This window comes from Monodon monoceros, unplaced genomic scaffold, assembly GCF_005190385.1.
Source record: "Monodon monoceros isolate NGI ecotype Baffin Bay Population unplaced genomic scaffold, NGI_Narwhal_1 Super_Scaffold_6, whole genome shotgun sequence".
Taxonomy (NCBI): domain Eukaryota; kingdom Metazoa; phylum Chordata; class Mammalia; order Artiodactyla; family Monodontidae; genus Monodon; species Monodon monoceros.
The window spans coordinates 88,546,353-88,567,912 of record NW_021703783.1 but is presented as its reverse complement, the minus strand read 5'-3'; the positions used below and the strand labels follow the sequence as shown (position 1 = coordinate 88,567,912).

The 21,560-nt window shown below is 59.0% G+C and overlaps 2 protein-coding genes across 5 annotated transcripts in view; both read right to left on the bottom strand.

Moving 5' to 3' along the window:
- Window positions 1-481: 481 nt before the first annotated feature.
- LOC114885587 (heterogeneous nuclear ribonucleoprotein A1-like) lies at window positions 482-2,162 on the bottom strand. The gene has a single exon (XM_029205618.1). The coding sequence runs from the start codon at window positions 1,561-1,563 to the stop codon at window positions 637-639; it is 927 nt and encodes a 308-aa protein (XP_029061451.1). The 5' UTR covers window positions 1,564-2,162; the 3' UTR covers window positions 482-636.
- Window positions 2,163-11,360: 9,198 nt separating this feature from the next.
- The window catches only part of TOM1 (target of myb1 membrane trafficking protein), a 45,886-nt gene continuing 35,686 nt past the window's right edge, over window positions 11,361-21,560 (bottom strand). The window contains exons 11-16 of one of the 4 annotated variants that reach the window (XM_029206187.1): window positions 20,862-20,982; window positions 17,184-17,259; window positions 14,770-14,808; window positions 13,331-13,390; window positions 12,380-12,419; window positions 11,361-12,300 (exon numbers count right to left, since the gene is read on the bottom strand). In XM_029206187.1, the coding sequence (XP_029062020.1) occupies window positions 12,146-12,300; window positions 12,380-12,419; window positions 13,331-13,390; window positions 14,770-14,808; window positions 17,184-17,259; window positions 20,862-20,982 (491 nt within the window). In that variant the 3' untranslated portion in view covers window positions 11,361-12,145. Of the gene's footprint in view, window positions 12,301-12,379; window positions 12,420-13,330; window positions 13,391-14,244; window positions 14,809-16,198; window positions 16,253-17,183; window positions 17,260-20,861; window positions 20,983-21,560 lie in introns of those variants that run through there. The other 3 variants (XM_029206188.1, XR_003791192.1, XM_029206186.1) reach the window with 3 other exon arrangements.

Genomic DNA, 21,560 nt, shown 5'->3' with positions numbered 1-21,560 from the left:
CCATAATCCACTTTAGATATATTGCATAGGATGTGCCAACAATCATATTAATAATCAAAAAGCTCCATGACTTGGCTTGGGTGACCCTTTTCACGGTGACCTCCAGGTCACAACGCAGTAACTGTCAGTTCAACTACACCAAGGTTTCGGAAGACAGTAGCTTCTCCACCAAAGCAGGTTGTAAGTACATTTTGAATGGAACCTGGCATCACCCTGAAGGAATACTAACTTCACACTGTTGGGGTAGTTTACCAAAATGGCTTCAGGGTAGACTGACTTTACACAGCACATTTTTAAAGAAGACACATTTATTCAGCGTCACGATCAGACTATTACGTTTAGCAATCAACAGCATGGGTGCAAAAAAAAAAATTCGACATTAAAACCCTTTGTTGGAATGCTTTACGCTTTCCACAGAACAGAAACTAAAATAAACTGTTATACAATTAGTCACAAATACAGTCCTCGAGTTTTTTTGCCCATACACATGAGTATTGTCTAAAACACGTCTTCTTTGTAGCAGCTAGGCCCTGCCAGCGCTGTGCTTGGCTGAGTTCACAGATCTGTTGTAACCTGTAGCTTCCCTGTCACTGCTCTGGCTCTCCTCTCCTGCTGACCTTTGTTTCCTGGCAGTCATCAAAACCTCCTGCCACTGCCATAGCTCCTGCTGCTGCTGGAACCGCCACAGCCACCTTGGTTTCGGGGTTTGGCAAAGTATTGGCCTCCGCCACCATAGGGGCCAGAACTTCTGCCTCCAAAGTCTCCTCCTTTCATGGGTCCAAAATTTGAAGATTGATTGTTGTAACTGCCAAAATCATTGTAGCTTCCACCACCTCCAAAATGGCTTCCATCGTTACCAAATCCATTATAGCCATTTCCACTGCCACCGTATCCCCCGCCACCACGGCTGCCACCAAAGGCACCTCGACCACTGAGGTTTCCTCCACGACCACCACCAAAGTTTCCAGAACCACTTCGACCTCTTTGGCTGGATGAGGCACTAGCCATCTCTTGCTTAGATGGGGCTTTCCTTACTTCACAGTTGTGGCCATACACAGTGTGGTATTTCTGAATGACAATCTTGTCTACAGAGTCATGGTCATCAAAGGTTACGAAGGCAAAGCCTCTCTTTTTGCCACTGCCTCGATCAGTCACGATTTCAGTCAGTTCAATTTTCCCACACTGTTCAAAATAATCTCTTAGGTGACGTTCTTCAGCACCTTCTTTAATGCCACCAATAAAAATCTTTTTCACAGTTGAGTGGGCACCAGGTCTTTGAGAATCTTCTCTTGCGACGGCCCTCTCCGGTTCCACAACACTTCCATCCACCTTGTGTGGCCTTGCATTCATGGCCGCATCCACCTCCTCCACAGTGGCGTATGTGACAACCCTGAAGCCTCTGGAGCGCCTGGTGTCTGGATCCCTCATCACCACACAGTCTGTGAGCACTCCCCACTGCTCACAATGGCTCCTCAGACTGTCATCGGTTGTTTCAAAGCTCAGACCTCCGATGAAGAGATTCCTCAGCTGTTTGGGCTCTTTGGGTGACTCTGACTTAGACATGACGGTAGTGGAGGCGGGGGGCGGGGGGGAGACGTCAACGATGCTTACTCGGCGGTGTCCACGGGCAGAAAGGCCATTTTAACCATTTTTAAGTGTACCTTTCAGTGGCACTAAGTACATTCACATTCTTGGGCAACCGTCACCACCATCCATCTCCAGAACGTTTTCATCACCCCAAACTGAAACTCTGTTCCCATTAAACAATATGCCAATTAGATCTTATGGCTTAATGATGGGTCGGTGGTGGGGGTCTGGTCAGGTGAAATGGGCTTTCTGTGGGAGTTGGTGGGTAACCCATCGCTGGAGGTGAGCAAGCAGACTGGTGTCAGATACAGGGATTAGCTGAATGGCACTAATCTATGACTCTGTACTGGTCTTTACCAGGATTCCGTCGGAGGATGAGACAAAAAGCCTCACTTGTTGCTGAGGTGGGAGGTTTTGCTGTGTGGGTTTTTTGTGTGTCCCAGGGGACATGATTTGACCTGCAGTTTACCTGTATTAAAAAAAAGCTGTCCAATAATGAGGCTCCATCACACCTCACACAGCCCACAATCTCATCAGGCCAGTCTGAGTCCAGACCTGAGACATGGTGAGTTCATTCATGCTTCTGCCCATTCCATTCCACTTTCCAGAATACATGATAGCCCCCCTCCACCCCTGCAAGAGGGTGCAGACACTGTTGGTTGTCTACTTAACAGCCATCCCCCCGCCCCCTCGATGACAGACCTTCACTTTGTTCGGGATTCAGATGTACTCAGGGAACGTGTGCCCAGTGCCAGGGCATGAATCATGATTGTTCTAAGGTGTGGACTCTGAGCCACGTTGTGGTTATTCCATTCCTCTTTGCCACTGTAATCATGGCGGTAAATTCCAAGATGGATGGATGACTTGGTCAGGAGCTCAGGAGTGGCTTGTCTGAGCTGAGCCCTGAAGGGTGAGTGAGTTAACTGGGGGTTGGGGTGGGGGTGGGGCAGTTCCAGAGAGAACAGCATGTACAAAGGTCCTGTGGTCAGTAGGGTATGAAACGTCTGAGGTGAGAAAGCCAGCCTGTATGTCTAGAGAGTGTGGCAGGGCCCAGACCCCAGAGGCCTTGCGGGACGGGCCAGGAAGTGGGCCTTTAACTCAAGAAAAAGTGAAGGGTTTTAGGTGTGTGTGTTGGGGCTTGGGGGTGCAGGTGTTATAAAACATGGTCAGATTCGCCTTTTGAGATTTATTCTGATTGTGTGTGAGGAAATCACGGGGGGGAAGGCAGAGTTGATGCTTTAATCTTCTAACTTTATGTCCAGTAAAAGTCCAAAATCCTCCACAGTTTCAGAGATCCCTGGACACTTATGTTTTCACCACTTCCCCTGCCATTCTTGCTTCTTCCTGAGCGATTTCTGCTCAGTACTGTGCTGACTCAGACGTGAAGCTTCACCCCTTCTCCATTTCCATAAAACCCTCCTCTTGACAAATACTGGTGAGTGGAACATAGATCTTGGGGTCATAGAGAGGAGTGATATCAGGTCTCACACAGAGGACACTTTACAGGGCATCTTAGATAAGTCTATTCTTCCAGACCTTTTGGGGATACTCTGTTCCCTCCCCTCCCCCAGTCCAGTAGTTCATCTCCAGATCTTCCGCCAACCCTTTGCCTGGTCACCCCGGCTCCTCTCTCCTCCTCCCCTTTGCTTGTCTCTCAGCTCCACTCCCCTCTCCCAGGGGGCATTGGAACTGTAGGATTCATCTCCCACTGACACACAGAGCAATTCCGCTCTCCCCAGCTCCCTCTCCAAGCTTGCAGATCCCAAGTCACAGTTCACAAACCTGACCATGACTTCTGTTCATTTTCTCCTACGCCTGCCTTTGATGGAGCCCAGCCTCCCGTTTGCAGCCTTTTTGCAGCCTTTTTGACACCTCTGGCGGTTCTGTTAACTTTCTTGTTACTTTCAAGCATGAAAAAGTCCAAAGTTAAATCTCACATCTGATTGAACACCCACCTCCTCAGTTCCCAGGGCCTTACTGGAGAGACTTGGAGGGGGTGGGGTGGCCTGCTCCTTTACCCCCCTTCCCCCTGTCCTTTGGGTCCCTTTCTTCTCTGGTGGGCTATGGTGGGGACAAGAAACACAGAAAGGGCCTCATCTCTTATCAGGTGGTGCAGCCGTGGTACTTTCTGTGTGATGTCCCTGCTTCTGTGGCCCTCACTGGTGGCTCTTGATGTCCCCTGTGTGGCAGGTGTCTATGCAGTCTGGATAGACGGGCGATGGAAGGAAGGAGGCTGTACTGGCATTTGTGTTGGATGAATGAGTGGCGGGATGGTGGATGGATTGGTGGTGCATAGATGGGGGGAAGGGACACCGAGAGATGGAGGAGGGAATGGAAGGCATTGGGCGTTCGCACCTGGAGGTCTCTGACTGCCCCTGTCTGGCCCTCAAGCTCCATGGCAACATCTGAGAAGGCTCAGCAGTATCCGTTCTTGATCCTCAGTGGGTGGGCAATGGGTAGAGAACATGGTGGGAGAGTAACCGGGGAGGCGTGAGGGAGAGAGGGGATGGGTCTTCTCACCGCAACTTGGGGTCTAAAAGCTAAGATTCCAAGTGCCAGGGAGGGTGGGGCAAATGGGACTCAAACAATTTGAGAGTCTGGGTTTGCAGGTGTCAGAGGGAAGAACAAATCTGACTCCATATTGGATATGTTTCCTTTAACCTGTGTATTCTATTGCTTTTGCTACAAGTTAATCACTAAAAGAATGTTGTCTACAACCTGAAATATACGGGATAACCTATTCTCAAGGCTCTGACCTTTACAGGTATAACACTTTTCCACTCATATAGAGCTAAAAAGTTGCAGAACGGAGAATAACATTTGTCTTGTTGGAGGTTTATAGGAACATCGACCAGATCTATAAGCTGCAAGAATAAAGGTTTCCAGCACCAAGAAGTTTACAACAACCAGCCACGCCCCCTCCCCTTTTAGTATAAAAGAAGCCTGAATTCGAACCCCGGTAAGACGGTTCTTTGGGACACTAGTCAGCATCTTCTCGTTCTGCTGGCTTTCAGAATAAAGTCACTATTCTTTGCCCCAACAACTCATCTCTCGAGTTACTGGCCTGTTGTGTGGTGAGCAATATGAGCTTGGACTCAGTAACACAGAGTTGAGGTGGGAAGTGGGAGCAGACTGTGTCCACAAGGGAGAGACCAGTGCAGAAGCCAGGGGTCAAGAATGGCCACGTGCGCAGTGGTTGAGAATCCGCCTGCCAATGCAGGGGACACGGGTTCGAGCCCTGGTCTGGGAAGATCCCACATGCCACGGAGCAACTAAGCCCATGGGCCACAACTACTGAGCCTGCGTTCTAGAGCCCGTGAGCCACAACTACTGAGCCCACATGCCACAACTACTGAAGCCCGCGCGCCTAGAGCCCATGCTCCACAGCAAGAGAAGTCATCGCAAGGAGAAGCTCGCGCACTGCAACGAAGAGTAGCCCCCGCTCGCCACAACTAGAGAAAGCCCACATGCAGCAACGAAGACCCAACACAGGCAAAAAAAAAAAAAAAAAAAAAAAAGAATGACCACGTGTGGTGAAGATGAAGTCCGAGGACTGTGGGAGCCTGGCGGGTGCCCTGGCCGATGGTGAGCTCAGCTGTCCTCATCCCCTGCCCCTTTAGGTGGTGGGACTGCCCCAAACAGTGGGCAGGCCCAGTGGGGCTGGACAAACAGGCTGTACAGTGAGTTCCCAAGAACGAGCTGCTGGGGCACGTCTGGCTGGAATGAGAAACTGCCTCGGTAGGCGATGCAGTCCGATTGTGACGCACAAAAGGTAAAGTATCCTAACTCCTCATTGCATTGCAAAGTGTTCTGTAGGCAAAAAACCAAGACCAACGAAAAACGTGCAAATTCAGGTCCTGCGGAAACCGTGATAAAGGAGGTCCTTGGTGGGAGAAGGTTTATAACCTGCAGACCAGTTGGGGAGCATTAACATTCTGGGGGATCCAGGGGTGCGTACAAGGGGCCAGGAGGTGTTTCCACAGAGGGACTCTCAGCTACCGTCCTTTCCCCGCTCCCTGCTGGGCAGGTTCCGTGGGGGACCTGGATTCTAGTCCTGATTCTGCCACAGATTTGCTGTGTGGCTTTGACCAAGTCTCTGCATCACTCGAGGCCTGAGAAGGGACCCTGCCCTGCTTCATCCTGGCAGCCCCCTTCCTGCAGGTGGCCGGAAGCTCCTGCAGACTAAAGGGCACGTCCAGCCCAAGCTCCCCAGGGGGCAACCGGTGTGCTAGCAAGGAGGTGGCCCAGGGCCTTCCATGTCTGCTGACCTGGCCAGCAGGCATTTTCCCACTCCTGTGGCTCCTGCAGCGGGAGAAGAACCCTGGGACCCCATGTTGCCACTTCTGTTACGAGGATTTGTAGCCTCCCATTTTTTTCCCAGAGGGAGGCTTGTGGAATTTGGGGGTTGAGGGAGCAGAAGAGCAGAGTGGGAGGAAGCCTCAGGGTCATTTAATCAATCTCCTTGGTTCATAGTTGGGGAAACTGAGGCCCAGGCAGGAAAGGGCTTGTCTCAAGTCAAACTGTAAATCAGTGGTGGTGTGGGCCAGAAGCTGTGTCTGCTGATCCCCCGCCAGGGCTTGGGGCCACACAGCCTCTGCCGGACAAATAAGGCCTCCGCCCTGGCCTCGCTGAGCTCTCAGGGTGGGCTGAGGGCTGCCTCTTCCCGGGCAGGGAGGCCCCTCCCCTCCCTGGGCCACTGTTTCCCTGTCTGTGATACCACAGTGGCCCAGCCTGGACTGTGGGGGGGAACAGGGGTGCAGGCTGCCCTAGGGCAGGGGCAGGGACAGGCCACAGGATTCCTGAGCCAGAGGCAAAGGGAGAAGATGGGGGCATGTGAGGCTGCTTCCCTAGCTTGGTCCTGCTGCCCAGGGCGGGCAGAAGAGAGCCCTGCCAGCTTGCTGCCTTGGATCTGCTCTAAAACATAGTAGGTGGCAGTGGGGACCAGGACAGCCCCTAGCCCAGGCTCTGGGTGCCTGTGGCCTCCTCGCCTCCACCTCCTTCCTGTTTTGCTCTGCTCCTGGCCCCAGTGGCTGGCCCTTCCTGGGCTCCCAAGGCCAGGTTGGCCCAAGGATGGATCAAACCACCCTCAAATCCCTAACAGGGGTGTGGAGGTGGGTGTTACATGTGGTCACTCCTCTGCAGAGCCAGTGTAGGTCAGAGGTGATGTTGTTCTAGGATGGGGTCCAGAGCAGAGTGGTCATGCCCTGGGAGGATGGCCAGAGGGGCCAGGACTTTGTATATCTGACCAACTGTGGACTGAACTGTGTCTCCCTCAACTTCAGCTGTTGAAGTCCTAGCCCCTAAGACCTCAGCATGCGACTGTATTTGGAGATAGGGTCTTTAAAGAGGTAATTAAGGTAACGTGAGGTCACTGGGATGGGCCCTAATCCAGTATGACTGTGTAAGAAGAGGAGATTAGGACACAGACACACACAGAGGGAAGACCATGTGAAGACACAGGGAGAAAAGGCCATCTGCAAACCACGGAGAGAGGCCTCAGGGCAAACAGCCTGCTGGCACCTTAACCTCCCGCCCCAGAATTACGAGGTAATATACTTCTATCGTTTAAGCCCTCAGTCTGTGGAACTCTGCTATGGCAGCCCTAGCACACTAATACACTGGCCAGCCTGAGCAAGTAAGTCTGTACACAAAGGGCAGCAGGAAGCAGGCTTCTCACTGTTATCGAAGGGGGTCATAGGGAACGGGGAAAACTAGAAGGAATCTCTGATATTGGGTTGTGATTGGAGTTGTTGGTGTAAACTTGTGCTTTTCTGCCCATACAGGTAGAACTAGACATACACAGGGGTCTGAACTCGGCGTCCGCTGAGCAGGCCCACAGGAACGAGTGCCCCCCCCCCCCCCCCCCCCCCCCGGGCTTCGCAGGAGGCACTCAGAGCTCCCTTTTGCCGGCCCTCCCGGCTTGTCAACTCGGTGGTGCTGGCCCCACTGGCCCTGCTACATGCAGCGCTGCTGCCATCTCGTGGTCGCTGTGGGACACTGTCCTGAGCCAGGGTCACCCCTGGAGAAGGGGTAGGGGGCGCTTCCCAAAGCTCCCCACTGTGCGTCAGCAGAGCCCGATCCAGGACCAGCGGGCAGATCCTGCCTCTCTCTCATTGCCGGGATCAAGACACTCCGGCCCCACTCAGGGGCAGCAGCTCAGACCCAAGAGAGGGGCACAAGGGCCCTGTTGTTGGAACTGCTGTCTGGGAGGCAGCGAGCACCCTTGAGAGCTGGGAGAGCAATACCAGAGGCTGAGCTGGGGTCTCTGAAATTACCCAGGAGTTGGCGGGGCAGTGCCCCTGGCTGGGTGTCAGATGCAGAGGCTGTTCTGGATGGAGGGGGTACCATCCATGACAACATGTTTGGAACATTTCCTTGACAGATGTTGTGGTACTGGTCCTCTCAGTTAACCCTCATGACAACCCTATGAAGCAGCAACTGCTATTAGCCTATTTACAAGTGAGAAAGTTGAGGCACAGAGAGGTTAAGTAATTTGCCTAAGGTCACACAGCTCAGAAGGGTAGCATCATGATTTGCTGTTGTATGACAACTGGAGAGGCTGGATGTTGACACTGGGATTGGGGGGTGGGGTCAGCGTCCAGGCCCAGGGTTGGGTCTGGGCGGGGGTGGTGGTGGTGGTGGTCAGGGAAGCCGGGAGGGTGCAAAGAGGGTGGAGGCCCTGCTAAGGGGCTTCTAGGTAGCTCTGGTCAGAGCTTCCTCCAGGCTCCAGGGACTGCCTCCCAGGTGGCCCCTCCCTACCCACCTGCCTGCCTCCACTCAACCTCCCTACACCCCTGGCCAGATGCCATTTCCGAGGCAGAGGGCCCTGCAGGAGCCACTGGTGCCTGGTTAATCCTGACGCGGGGGCCGCAGCCCAAGGCTCCCGCCTGCAGCTGGTCCTCTTTTACGTGGGGCCGCATGACTTCCCGCTGCTGTGATTGGCCCAGGACCTGTGGCCTCAGACACTGCCTGGTGCCAGGAAACCCAGCCTGGCCAGCACCGGTGGCTCCTGCCGGGGCTCCCTCGCCCAGCCCAGCCCCAGATGCCTTCTCTCTGGAGGGGTCCTCAAGGTGGGGCCGTCCAGAGCTGCGCCCTCCGGGGAAGCCTGGACACCTTCACGGCAGGGCTCTTTGGGCAGGCCTCACCTCACTAGCCTTGGGTCCTGGTCAGAGGCCCTCCCCGGCCTCCTAGCCCCTGTCACTTGGCATTAGTCTCCCTTTCCTTCATTTCAGAGAAGGTGGCACGTTTGCAACTTACACCTGTCTATATTGCCCGCTTCCCTCCACGTGACCCGTTCACCAGGCCCATTCACCTCTGTATTCTCAGCACCTAGAACCATGCCTGGTGCGCAGCCGGCGCTCCTACCCACACGCAGCAAAGAACAGGTCACTTGGCAACTTTAGCCATTCACAGGCCACGAGCCCCTGGAGCCACCGACTGAGGGTTCCCTGCTCGCCGTCGCTCACCTGGAGGAGGGGCAAGCAGAGGGGAGAGGCAGCGGTGCCAAGAGGAACAGGTCCCGCTTTTCCCTTACTTAGGGTGTGACTGGTCCTGGCGTGCCCCGGCCTCAGTTTCCCACTTGTAAGCAGTGGTCAAAACCATCAACCCCGCAGGACCGTTGTGAGGCATGGAAAGGCCCAGGCCAGGTAGGGCCCACAGCAGGCATGTGGTGGGGATGGAGGGGAGGACCTGGGAGAGCTGGGGAGCTGCAGGGAAAGGGGAGAGGCCCCCAGTCTCCCAGGGGTTCAGGTCAGGTCCCAGGACAGATGGTTGGAATGGCTGTGCGAGCAGGTGGCACACCTGTCTGAGCTCAGTGGCGCAGCGCGCCCCACTGCGCATGTGTGAGCACGAGTGGTGGCCGTCCAGCCTAGCCAGCGGTGGGGGTGGGCAACCCACCGAGTATCCCCACAGTCCTCTCGTCTGACCGCCAGGTGCTGCCAGCCTCATGATACAGGTGCACATTGTGAAAAAGATGGTCACCAAAGCCAGGTGCTTTAGGGACCTTCACAGGCTAGGTAGAGTCAAGCACAGACTTCGGCTCTGGCTCCAGACGCTGGTGGTCTGGTGTGTGGTGGCTGGCCGTCGGCCAGAAGCGGCCAGAAGCGGCCGGGGAAGGGGCCTCTGGAAGCGACCTGCTGTCATGAGTGCTGACGGGAGGAGGCGGCCGGGCCAGCAAGATAAAGCAGACTGGGGAGTCGGGCCACGGTCCCCAGCACCCAGCCGCCTCTGCGTGACCTAAAGCAGAAGACGGCGGGGGTGCTGGTGGCCGTGTGACAGCACGGTACACCAAGTTGGGCTTCTTCCCAATTTTGAGTCCCAGCAGCCTGGGCAGGGCTGGCAAGGCTCCACCACCTCGGCACAGGTGTCACTGCTGAGTAACTAGGCAAAGCTGGTTAATACCTCGTTAAAACCACTGCCTTCCCCTTACCTGGGCGGACACAGCTAACTTACGCAGGATGTAGGCGGTAACCTTGAGTTTGGACCAGCTGAGCTTGTTATGACTGACGGGTGAGGGCCCAGGGCGCCTCCATCTCCTGAAAAGCTGTCCGACCAGGCCGATGGCTGGCTACCCAGGGGACAGTGATATGGCTGCTCCCCTTGGGCAGGGGTGGCGGGGAGAAGAAAAAAAGGTGGTTTAGGTTGGGGAAATGGGTCAGATGTCACGTTCAGCCGCCTTTCCTCCAGGCTGGCTCCTCTGCAAAGCTCTGAATCTCGGCCTAGACGATAAGGCCCCTCCTCCCTGCTTAGGGGATGGACAAGCCTCCCATCCCCGTCCCGTTGTACCCGCCTCCCAGCTGCTTCCCTTGCCCCAGCTCCACCTGGAGGGCTGGCTGAGCCTGGTCTCCTGTGTGCACGGCTCTAGGCCACGCCTCAGAACGCACGTACAGCCCACCCGCTGCTGATGGGAGCTGGGGGCTGCTCAGAGACCCAGGTGAGCCCCACTCCAGCTGCCCAGGTCCCCTGGACCCAGGCATTCAGACTTCTGCTGTCCTTCATGGGCTGACCTTTCAGGCAGATCAACTGTTCCAGCCCCCTTCCCTCCCACCACCGAGTGCTGGGCCAGGGGGCACCAATGTGCCTCAAGCAGTGACTCCTGGGGAGCCTGGTGTGAAGATCCCAGACCAGAAAAGGTGGTACCCCGAGACCTGGGGTGGCTGAACTGCCATGGAGATAAGAACTGACACCGCGCCTGACCTGTGTGCCCAGGCATCCACACTGAGCCTCAGTGTTGTCATCCGAGAAATGGGGACGACGCACTGATGCGTGAGGAAGTGCCCAGCACCTGATAAACAGCTGCACCTGGGGTGGCTCACATGACCCACTGAGTCACAGACTCAGTCTCTGTAAAACAAGATGCAACTCTGCTCCGCCCAGGGTTGTCGAGACGATTCCGCGAGCCCACGTATAGCCCGGTACAGCGCCTGGCACCTAGGCCTCAGACGGGATGGCGGTATCCTCCCTGCAGGCTCACTGCCCCCCCATCCCCACACCTGCTCCGTCTCTGTGACCACAGTGCTACTGCTGCTGGGCAGGAGCTGGCCTGAGCGCGGACGGCAGTGTGAGGTGCTGAGGGTGCAGACGCGTCACTCGTGGAGAGCAACGGGGCCACCTGGCAGGCAACGCGTGGCTGGAGCCTGTGCCGGTGTGAGCTGCGGCTGGGTGCCCAGGCCTGCTGCTGCACCTGCCTCGCCTGCAGATGCCCATCTCACGGGTGGCCCCCAGCCCAGCCCAGCCCAAAGGAGTCCCTGCCTCTGGTGAGGCCAAGAAGTCACCTCCTCCTGGAGACTGAACACTGCTAGCAGGATGCTTTTCTACCTTTAATTGGGGATACAAAAGGCACCTCTCCCAGGACAAGAGGATCAACCAACAGATGCGGAGGCCCAGTGCCTGGTGGAGCCCTGCGTGGGAGCAATAGAGGAAGGCCGGAGGGCAAGGAAGTGGAGTTCGTGGGGGCCACAGGTGCCCCAGGCATCCCTGGAAGCCTCCCCTGGCGGCCTGGGCCTGGTGAGGTCTCCCCCCACCACGTGCAGCTTCATATTTGGACAGCGTGCGCTCAGCAGAGGCCACACGCCCTGTCCTCGACAGCTGGCCAAAGCCTTCGGGCTCCAAGGCAGGGCCTGCGGAATGGACCTGAGGCTGTGACAGAAACTGCTGCTGTCTCCAGCCCACGGCCAGGCCTCGACTGTCAGTGTGGGCTCGGAAGAGGGCTCCTCTGGGCATGGGTCCAGGGAGGGGCAAGGGGGACTCACGCTGGGGCAACCAAGCAGCCGGCCTTGTCTGTCCCGGGGCCTCCGGGTTCTCAGCAAAGTCGCAGTGGTCAGTTGGGGTGGGAGGGGAGGCAGGGGTGTCCAGGGTTCCGAAGTGCAACTGACCTGTTCCCCCAATTCATCCGGCTGCCCCCCACACCCCCAGGCAGCGCAGCCCCAACCTCAAGGGGGAGAGAAGGGCATACGTAACAAGCCCCCCCAAAGCAGCCGTAACGCTGAAGGAGAGACAGGTCCCCGCGCAGGGTGTGGGAGCAGCGGGGGCTCGGGCTGCAGGGTGCCAGACCCCACACTCATAAGGCAAACAGCACGTCGTCATCCTTCTCCTGGGTCTTCTTTCGAGGGGCACTGCCAGGCGGGGGACCCGGGGGCCCCTCGGCGGAGGGGCTGGAGACGTTGGGCAAACGGTCGGCCACTTTGGCTCGTTCTTCCAGGAACTTGTCAAATTCTGGAGGAACGAGAGGGAGGCTGCGGGTGGGCTCGGAGGCTGGAGCGGGGCAGGGGTGGGCAGGGCCAAGGTCTACTACCTTCACTGGTGACGCCCTTGGGCTCCTCCGCATGGTTCCCCTGAGAAAGCAGAAGGTGAGGTTAGCTGCGGGCACTGCGGAGCGGGCTGGGGCGCAGGCTGCTGACCCCGAGGGGTCCAGACCTCGGCCCCACCCCTTCCTGAGCCCCAGGCCTTGGCCCGAGCCACTGGACTTCTCTGAGCCTCGCTTTTCTGCTTGGTGGCACTCACAGGGTTGTTGGGAAGCTATAACAGAGGAGTACTTGCAGAGGGCCAGGCGCAGGGTAGGGTGCCCGGTGGGCCCCTGACAATCGCTAGTCCCTTCCTTCCAGTGTCTAGAGGGGTGGGCAGACTCGCCCCATGGTGGAAAGGCTGACACCCAAGCCTGAGGCCACACATGCTCATGCTGGGGGCTGGGGAGCGGATAAGCCTTCACCCACCAGATGAAACGGATGGACCTTCTCCTGACCTCGGGCAGAAACGTGGTCTTGGCCACTTGCAGAAGGCGGCCTCTGGGCCTGGAAGTGCCCAGGCACTTGATCCTTGGTGCCAAGAATTGGGGTGGGGGCTCTGGAGACTGCCGCTCACAGGGGGCAGTGGGGCTCTGGAGACTGCCGCCCCCCACCGTGGGCGTGGCACCCCTCGCAGCTGTCTATCAGCCTCCCGACCTGCACGAGGGGGCTGCCGAGCTCAGTGCTCCCATGGTCCCGGCTGCCCTCGGCCCACCTGTCCTGCCCACAGCGGGACCTCGATCGGCAGCAGGCTCGGGGGAGGGAAGGCCCCAGAGGCTGCGAGGGGTGCGGGGCCGGGCCCTCCTCTAAAGGGAAGAGCCGGGGGAGCGGCAGGGGAGGGGACACCAGCCCCGCTAACGCCCTCTCCTCACCGGTCGCTCATCCTGACCCCGCCCCCCGTCACCTCCTCATGAGACAACGGGAGCCCCAGGTCAGGTGGGCGAGGAGGGGGCCGGACTTACCACGTCCGTGGACAGCCACTGCTCGATGTCTTCCATGAGGCAGGCCTGGGTGACGGGGATCTGGAGGGAAGGGCAGCAGGTGAGGGCAGTGCGCCTCGCCGGTCTGGGGCCCACCGGCCGCGGCCTGGGGCAGTTGCCCACCCCTGGGACTCCTCCCTCATGCGATGGGGCCAGTCGGACCTGCCCTGCGCCCCCGTCCCCGGCAGTCCCTTCAGGATGGCTCCTGCCCTGCTGCCTGGGACCCCAAGTTCTGCCCGCTGTGCCAGGCTGTGGGCAAGGGGGAGGCGGGGCCAGCAGGCTGAGCAGGGGATGGGGAAGGGCTCCTGACAGCTGGAGCAGGGCCACGAGGAGAGAACGGACCCCCGGCTCCTACAGGCCAAGGGTGCGGGCTTGGTGCGCAGGCCCAGGGCCGGGACCAAGCACAGGTGCTCAGGGGCATCTGACACAAGAATATTCACAGCCCAGGGAGCGGCCAGCCAGCAAGGCTGAGGCAGGGGGCACGACTGCAGGCTGTCCCCCTACACCTCCGCAGACTCAGCGTTTGTGGTGGAAGGGGGCAGAGGTGGGCCGGGGCAGAGGGAGGGGTCGAGACCACCAGACGAGGCCAGGCCGGTGCATCCCGAGGGGCTGCGGCTATGCACGGGGACATGGCACTGTGGCTCCACCACACAGGCTCCTGCACAGAGGCGGGGGGCTGAGGGCTGGACTGGGGCAGGGCTGGGGCCCGGGGGCTTCCCACGCGAAATGCGTCTACAGCGGGAGAATCCAGCTGGAGGTTAAGGGCACAGACTCTGGGATCAGAGAGACCAGACGCTGGCCGGACCCCTGCGGCTCGGCGCAGGTTACTCAGCTTCTCTGCCCCTCACTTCACTCATCGTTAGAGAGGGTGACAGTACCTACCGTCCAGGCCCAGATCGCTGTGAGGAGTAAACGAGACGAGGGAGCTAAAGAGCTCAGCACAGCGCCCGGCACAGCGTAGGCGCTCGGGGAAACGCGCTTACCACTGAGCGACTTTGGGAAACAGAGGGAGAGTGAGTCTTTCTCCAACCAAAGCCAGGTCAGTCCCCAAGCCCCGTCCTCAGCACCGAGGGCCCCAGGGGGCAGCAGGAGCACCCAGAGAAGAGGCAGGAGCTGACTTCCCAGCAGCGGCAGCAGTGACTTCTCTGGGCTGCCCGCCTCAGCCCCCTCTGCAGGCACTTGGCCCAAGCCCAGGAGAGCCCCGGTCGCCTCCCGGCTGCCACAGGGGCTGCCCGGGCCTTGCTTCCAAGGCAGCACCGAGGGGCCATGGAAGCGAGAGCAGAGGGAGCCGGACCGTGCTGGGTGGGCACTGGCAGGCCCTTGGCTGCCCACCCTGCTCTCCACTGGTTCTGACGGACAGTACCGCCTGGGGGGGCCCCCTGCGAGTGTGCCCGGCCCCTCCTCTCCGTGCCTGGTCTCACCATCCAGTCACTGAGGCTCTTCTCACTGCCGCCTCCCATCTGGGTGAGAGAGGGTCACGCTGAGGGTGGCGGGAAGGCCAGGGCCAGGGCCACCGGTGCGCTGGGGGCCTCCTCCAGCAGGGGTCTGCTACCGCCTCAGGAGCCTCTGTGCGCGCATGTGCGTGCGCGCGCGCCCATGCTTGTGCTGGGCTGGTGGGCGGTAAAAGGGGACAGCAAGCAGCAGAGGGCGTCTCCCTGTGGGGACTCCGGAGTCCTGGATGGGCAGGGCAAAGCTTCTCCCCTACTCTTCACCCCAAGGGTCCCTGTGGGTGGGGAGCTGAGCAATCCTGGGATGGTGGAGTAGGCAGCCATTAGCCCCTCACTGGTTCTCAGGGGATTCTGATGGGCACCCAGGGTTAGGAGCATTGCTCTACCCGGTCCCCTCATGTTTACTGACGGGCAAAGAGGAGATCCCTAGGGCCCCAGAGCAGACCGACGGTGGAGGAAGCCTCGGGTCCTGGCTCCCAGACCATCACCCTGTGACTGCCTTCCCCGCCTGGACAGACCCAGCCCGGGGCCTGTCACATGCCATCCAGCATCCCCACCTCCCAGGCCTCACTAACCCCGGGGGGCAGCCACTGGCTGCCCACAGAGTCGGCACTTGATTCCATTCTGTACATTGCTGCCTGGGATCATGTTCTGACAACCGAGAGGGAGAAAGCCTTACCCCCCAGCCAGACGTAAGCACCTCGGAGCAGATGTTCATGACCTGGTTTTAAGGAAGTCACACCCCGATTTGGTGGAAGTCACTTAAATCTCCCAAGTTGTCAGAGATGAACGAGCAGAACTTAGCCAGCGCCTGCTTTTCTGCAGGCAGTGGTGTGTGCGTGTTTCTGCCCCGTGGCCGCCTGCCGGGTGGGGCAGCAGTCAGGAGACCTGCATCTAGTGCTCCTCATGCCCTTGTTGCCGTGTGCCCCTGGGCAAGTGACACCAGTCCTGGGCTGCAGCGGTCAGCACGGCCGGGCTATTCGGTCAGCCTCCGTCCATGGGAGGTCAGGTGGCGTGGGAGGGAAGGGCTTCCTGAGTGTCCTGATTCATATGGAGTCCTGGAGCCAGAATGATGGCCCCTGGGAAAGGAAGGCTGAGCAGCAGGGGAGCACCTCTGCTCTTTAGAGCTCCACAGGCCGTCTGGGGTTCTCGTTACCAGCACTGGCTTCCAAGCTGGACAGACCAACAGCTGTGAGATCATGGGCAAATGACCTCAATTGTAAGCCGTGGTGTTCTCTGTGAGTGGGAAGAACCACACTGCAGTGATGTAAAGGTTAAAAGCTTCACTGCGTGCCGGGCACTGTGCTAAGGATGTGACATCTGTGGTCTCACTTAACCCCCCTCTGTAATTAACCCCTCATCTGTAAAAGGGGATACCTTAAGGGTTTGTGTGATGACTCACTCAGTAAGCTGGGGTCGCAGAGTGCTTAGCACAGGGCACAGGCTCAACAAATGACTGCTTACAAAGAAAAATGGTGGGAGGCTCTGAGACCGGGGCGTGAACGCGCTCTGCGAGGCAGCAGGTCCACAACGCACAGGAGGCATCTGAGTCCTTGCTGGTCCCACCTCCACAGTGTTCCAGGTCTTGCCCTGTCTGACTTGGGAATGACTCCCGGGATGCTGGGGACGTCTCTGGGGAGTCGCTGGGGATCCCTCCTGCACCCCCTGCCCCGCGCCCCACTCCAGAAGACTGGGCAGCTTCCACGGCCTCCTGACCGCTCTCCCAGCTTCCAGGCTGGGTCCTTCTAAAACGGAAGCCAGATAAACGTTCCCCTCTGCTCAAGACTGCTCAGGGCTCCCACCTCACGTGGCATAAACCCAGTCCTCCCAGTTGCCCCTCGGGCTCCGAGCACCCAGTCCCACCTTGGCCTCTGAAGCCCTACGCTGTCACCAACCCTCTCCTCTGCCACGCTGTTCACTGCCCCTGCATCTCCAGCTCCCAGGTCCTGCACTTTCTGACCACCTCCCAAGGAGCTACTCGGCCCACTTACTGGGACAGAGATCCTCTCTTCCCTAAAGGCACCCAGAAACAAATTCAAAGGTGCGAGAACTGTACTTGGAGCCCTTGCGAGGGGGCGGGGTCACCCACAGCGCCTGCTCGGTGTGGGCACGTGGCTGTCACTCCACACAGTCCAGGAGTTAAATGCAACAAAAATGGCGCCCTTGGGTGCCGCCCTGTGGTCTTAGGGTCTGTTCTCCTGTCCACCTCTGTCCACACTCCTGCAGATAACAGGTCTCTGGAGGGGCAGTGAGGCCGAATACTGACTCAGCTCCCATCTGCCCTCTCAGGCTGCCTATTATAAACCACCGTGGGCATCGCTGGGCAAGCATCCCCTGGCCCTCCTTCTGGACAGGCCCCAGGGTGGCGGCAGGGCCCCTCTGCTTACCGCTCCGGTGCTCTGTTGCCGGGCATCCAGGGCTCCAGCCAGGCCATCTGTTGCTTGAGGGGCTTCGTATTTTACCCTGAAACACAGAGGCCACAGTGGCCATTACGTGCCGCCCTTGCCTTACCAGGCATGCCAGCTGACGTGAGGACAGAGGCGGCTGAGTGGGGATGAGCTGGACTCACAACCCATGTGGACTTGGGACGTGCCTGGGCAGGGGCGGCTCAGACCACAGGGAGTGTGCCAACTCTGCAGGCCTGCCTGAGGATGGTAGGAAGGGTCTCATTTCCTGCCTTTGGGAACCGGGATCAGACGTGTGACCCGCATGACAGGCAGAGCAAGGCTGGAGAGGGGAGGGAAGGTGTTGGGGGCCAAAGACCAAGACCACCAACCTCCTGTGACCAGATCTGGATGAGAAATAGCGTCACTGACCCCACAGCCATAGAGAATTTGCATCTAGGCCCTTTTCCGAGCTGCTCCCATTGCATAATTTCAGAAATCACGGTTCTGTGCAAGGCTGCATTTGAAGGGGGATCCCATTCTGCAGCTGAAAACAAACGTGCAGACTGCGGGAGAGGATTCTGAATGTCCTCTGGGGGAGGCCGGCCGGCAGGTACTGGGAGGAAATCGGAGCTGATACCACAGCTTCCGGGCAGAGGAGGACGGGGAAGGAGGTGCCTGCGGTGTCTGAGGTGAGGTTGCAGGGGAGCGAGAGAATAAACCAGGAGTGGGAGGAAAACCTGTGCTAACGAGGGGGCTGGGTGTCTCTCTGACTGCTACAGAGGGGACGTCCAGGGGAGGCTTTGGGGACTCAGCCCCGGCACTGAGAAAGAGCAGGTATCCTCGCCCTGAGCTGCTGGTGGAGAGGAGGTGAGACCGGGTCAGTCATTGAGGCACCGACGAGGGCACGGAATTCTAGCCTCAACAGGAAAGCCAGTACGGATAGAGATGAGGGCTCTTCTTCCAGGTGGGGCGGGTTGGGGAGCATCTCACCCTCTGCTGGAGCCAGGGCTGTCCAGCTCGAGGCTTCGGGAGCCGAGACCATAGCACGTGTGACTCTCGTAACGCCAACCTGCCCTCCTGGGGACTGGGTAGACTGGCACTTAAAGAGGCCTCTTGAGTAAAAGCCCCAAATTCTCAGGCAGCCTCTCTGAAGAGCAGCCGTCCGCTACTCCCACAGGACCCGGAGGCAGCCGGGAGAGCGCGCTCGTCACCGAGCTCACCGCCCCCCACCCCCCAACGACTGGCGCCCATGCAAGTGGGCTGCGGCCAAGCCGAAGGCCAGGCGGCGGGCGGGGCGCCCAGCCCTTCTGGAGGGCAGCTTAGCACCCCTGGCTAATTGGGGCAACAAGAGCTGGCGAGGAGGAGGAGATGCCGAAGCCTGAGCAGTGCATCCTGACCCGGGGAGGCCCGCTGACGCTGGCGTGGAAGTGGCCGTGCACCTAAGATACAGTGGGTGCGCCGTGGGGAAAGGCAGGGATGAGGCATGTCCAGCCCCAGGAATGTACAGAAAACGACCACGCCCTTCATTCAAAAGAACCATGTGTTCCTTCCTAATTACTCCCCACCACCTCGGCTTTTCCGTCTCTCTCCTGCTCTCATACAGCCCCCAAGGCCAAAGCCTGGCCATCCCTGGGGGCCGTGCCTGCAGCGGTGGGGCCCACACGACGCACACGGGACTGCTGGCCCTGTGCCCGGTGCAGGAGGGAGGAGGGCCACCCCTCAGGTGGTCTCGGTGAGGCTGGGGGGCAGGGGCTGGACCCAGGGCCACTTGGGGTGACACTTGACAGTGCCTGAAGAAGACACAGCGGCACTGGGGAGCAAGTGAGCGTGGAAGACGTTGAGAAAGAGAGCACCCTTGCTTCTGGCCAAACCTGGCTAAGGCGACCCTAACTCTGCTCACCCAGATGTCCCCATGGCTCTACTTGGCATCCTGAGTGGAAGAGCCTGGTCAGCTGGTGAGGCCGTGATTGTGCCAGCTGTGGTCGGCACAGGCCAAAGGGAGGCATGGGGCAGACACTCGGTGGGCAGAAGAGGTCTTGGAGGGTTCAAGAGCCCCAGGGTACAGGGCAAGGTGGGGAGTCCAAAGGCCAGCCAGGTGACCAGGACTAGAAGACCCAGCTGATGCATCAGAGAGGGACGGCCAGAGAGGCTGGCAAAGCAAAGAGGAGGCTCGGGCACACTCCCATCCCGCAGGGCGTTTTCTGCTGGGGTGGAAACCCCTCCCCAGGGAGGGCCTGCAGGAGGACCCATGACCTGAGACGGTACGTGCTGCCCTCGCAGTACGTCTTCCCTGGCCCTGGCGTCTCACATTCTCCCCTGTCTCTGACCCTTTGCACGTACTGTTCCATGGCCTGAAATGGCCGCCTTGACCTCCCCACTGCGTGGTCCAGTCCTGAGTGCCCTCTGCAGAGCTGCACGCACCTCCTCCGAGTCCATAGTGCTGGGTACGCCCCTCCAGGATGGCACGCGGCACTGCACAGCAGCGGTCCGCATGAAGGTCACTCCCCCCGTGAGACTGCGGGCCCCAGGGGGCAAGCTCGGGGTGTGCTTTTCTCTGTTCTTCGGGACCCCGCTCCCCAGAGGAGTGACGGTGCAGCAGCAAACCTCAGCCGGGTTGGGGCTCTCAGGTAGGCTGCCCTCCAGGCTGCAAGTCCCACCAGACTCATTAGCCTGCAGCAACACAGCAGCCTCAGTGTGCCCCTAACTCCAAGGTGACCGTGAGCCACTGGTCCTGGAGCACCTGGGCTTGGGAGTACAGGCTCTGCCCCAGCCTAGAGGTGCGGCTCACAGCGCAGGGCTGGTTAGGCTAGTGGGCAGGGCTGCGAGCAGCCTGTCAGGTTCCACCTGGATTGGCCAGGGTGGAGAGGGGATCCCTGGGTCCTCTGGAGGCCCATCAACAGTCCCCCAAGACACCAGAATGACCACTAGGGAGCTCGGGAGTCCGCTGGGAAGGTCCCTTAATCCAGAGCTTTCCTTGGCTGTACATCCTGGTTGCCCTGGGGTTATAAGCAAAGGGCTGACAACAACCTCAAGCAAACTACTTCCAACCTGTACGGAGCCGGTCCCGGGAAGCTGGCCCTGGTGGACACTCGGCCGCGTGCCTCGGCTGCTGAAAGCATCTCCCTGATGGAGATGGACAGTCCCAGAGAAGGACAGAAGCCCAGCTCCAGTGCAGAGCAGGCAGACTTGGGTGGGGTAGCAGGACTTCTCTGGCTGGTTACGAACAGCAGAAATGACTGGACCAGCCCCCGAGGGCTTGGTACACAGCCTACAGTGCAGTGGAGAGCAGGGCTGGGCTGGAGGCACTGTGTTTTGGAACCAGACGGCCCTGGGTTCCCAACCTAGTGCCTCCAAACGTTAGCTGCCTGACCTGGGGCAAACGACCCAGCCCCTCAGTGTCTTGGTTTCCTCATCTGAGCGGATCATCTAGGATCCTGGCACCTAGCTGGTCATCAACCTACGGGCACCCCTGCCCCCATCCATCGCTGCCTGTAGGGCACAGGGTTCCCCGGGCCTCCCAGGATTGGCTCGGGGGAAAGAACTCTGCTATCCTGATGGGGTGCAGGCAGGGGCTGGTGTGCCCACCAACAAACTGGGCTCAGGGACCTGGAGAGAGGCCCTCCCCTGATAGGGGGCGACCCAAACTGCAGGGGCCCAGGGCGGGGCCCGGCCACTCACTCTTTGCGTTGGTCAGCCAGCGAGCTGCCCCGTGTCAGCGCAAACATGTCAAACTCATCTTCCAGGCGGCCAGAGGTCTCCAGAGACTGCAGGCCAGCCCTCACGCTGCTGGAGCCCAGGTCTGTGGGGACAAAGAGGCCACGTGAAGGGTCTGCCTGGCTGTCCTTGCACACTGAGCCGTGGCTGAGCTGCTCCCTGCCGGGCCCGGGTCGGTTCTGGAGAAGCAGTGTGGCCTGGAGTGGTGGTGGGGTCGGGGTGCATACGGACGGAGCAGGCCACCTGCTGGCTGAGGGACCAGGGGCAAGTCACTTCCTCTCTCTCAATTACTTCCAAGGGCTTGGTGTGAAGCAGGCAGCCAATAACACTAATCATGGTGACGACGGTGGCAATGGCTAACGCTTACCAGGAATGCACTCTGGGCCTGGCCCTGGTCTAAGCCCGCTCTGTGCAGAAGCTTATCCAGGCCTCACGATGACCTGTGAGCAGGGCCCATTCCTGCCCCTGTTACAGAGGAGGAAAAGGGCCCAGGATGTCCAAGTGACGTGCCCAGGTTCACCAGATGATTCAGGCCAGGGGGAATTCACGGTGTTGATGGGAAATCACACAACAGTGGGATTTCTGAGATCTGAGGGGGCTCAGGAGTTGTGAGACTGCAAGGGAGGGTCCCCTGTGTTTTGTCCGGGCCGCTCAGCCTTGCAG

Coding starts and splice junctions, on each gene's coding strand:
- LOC114885587 (XM_029205618.1), bottom strand. CDS start 1,563: ATGTCTAAGTCAGAGTCACCCAAAGAGCCCAAACAGCTGAGGAATCTC.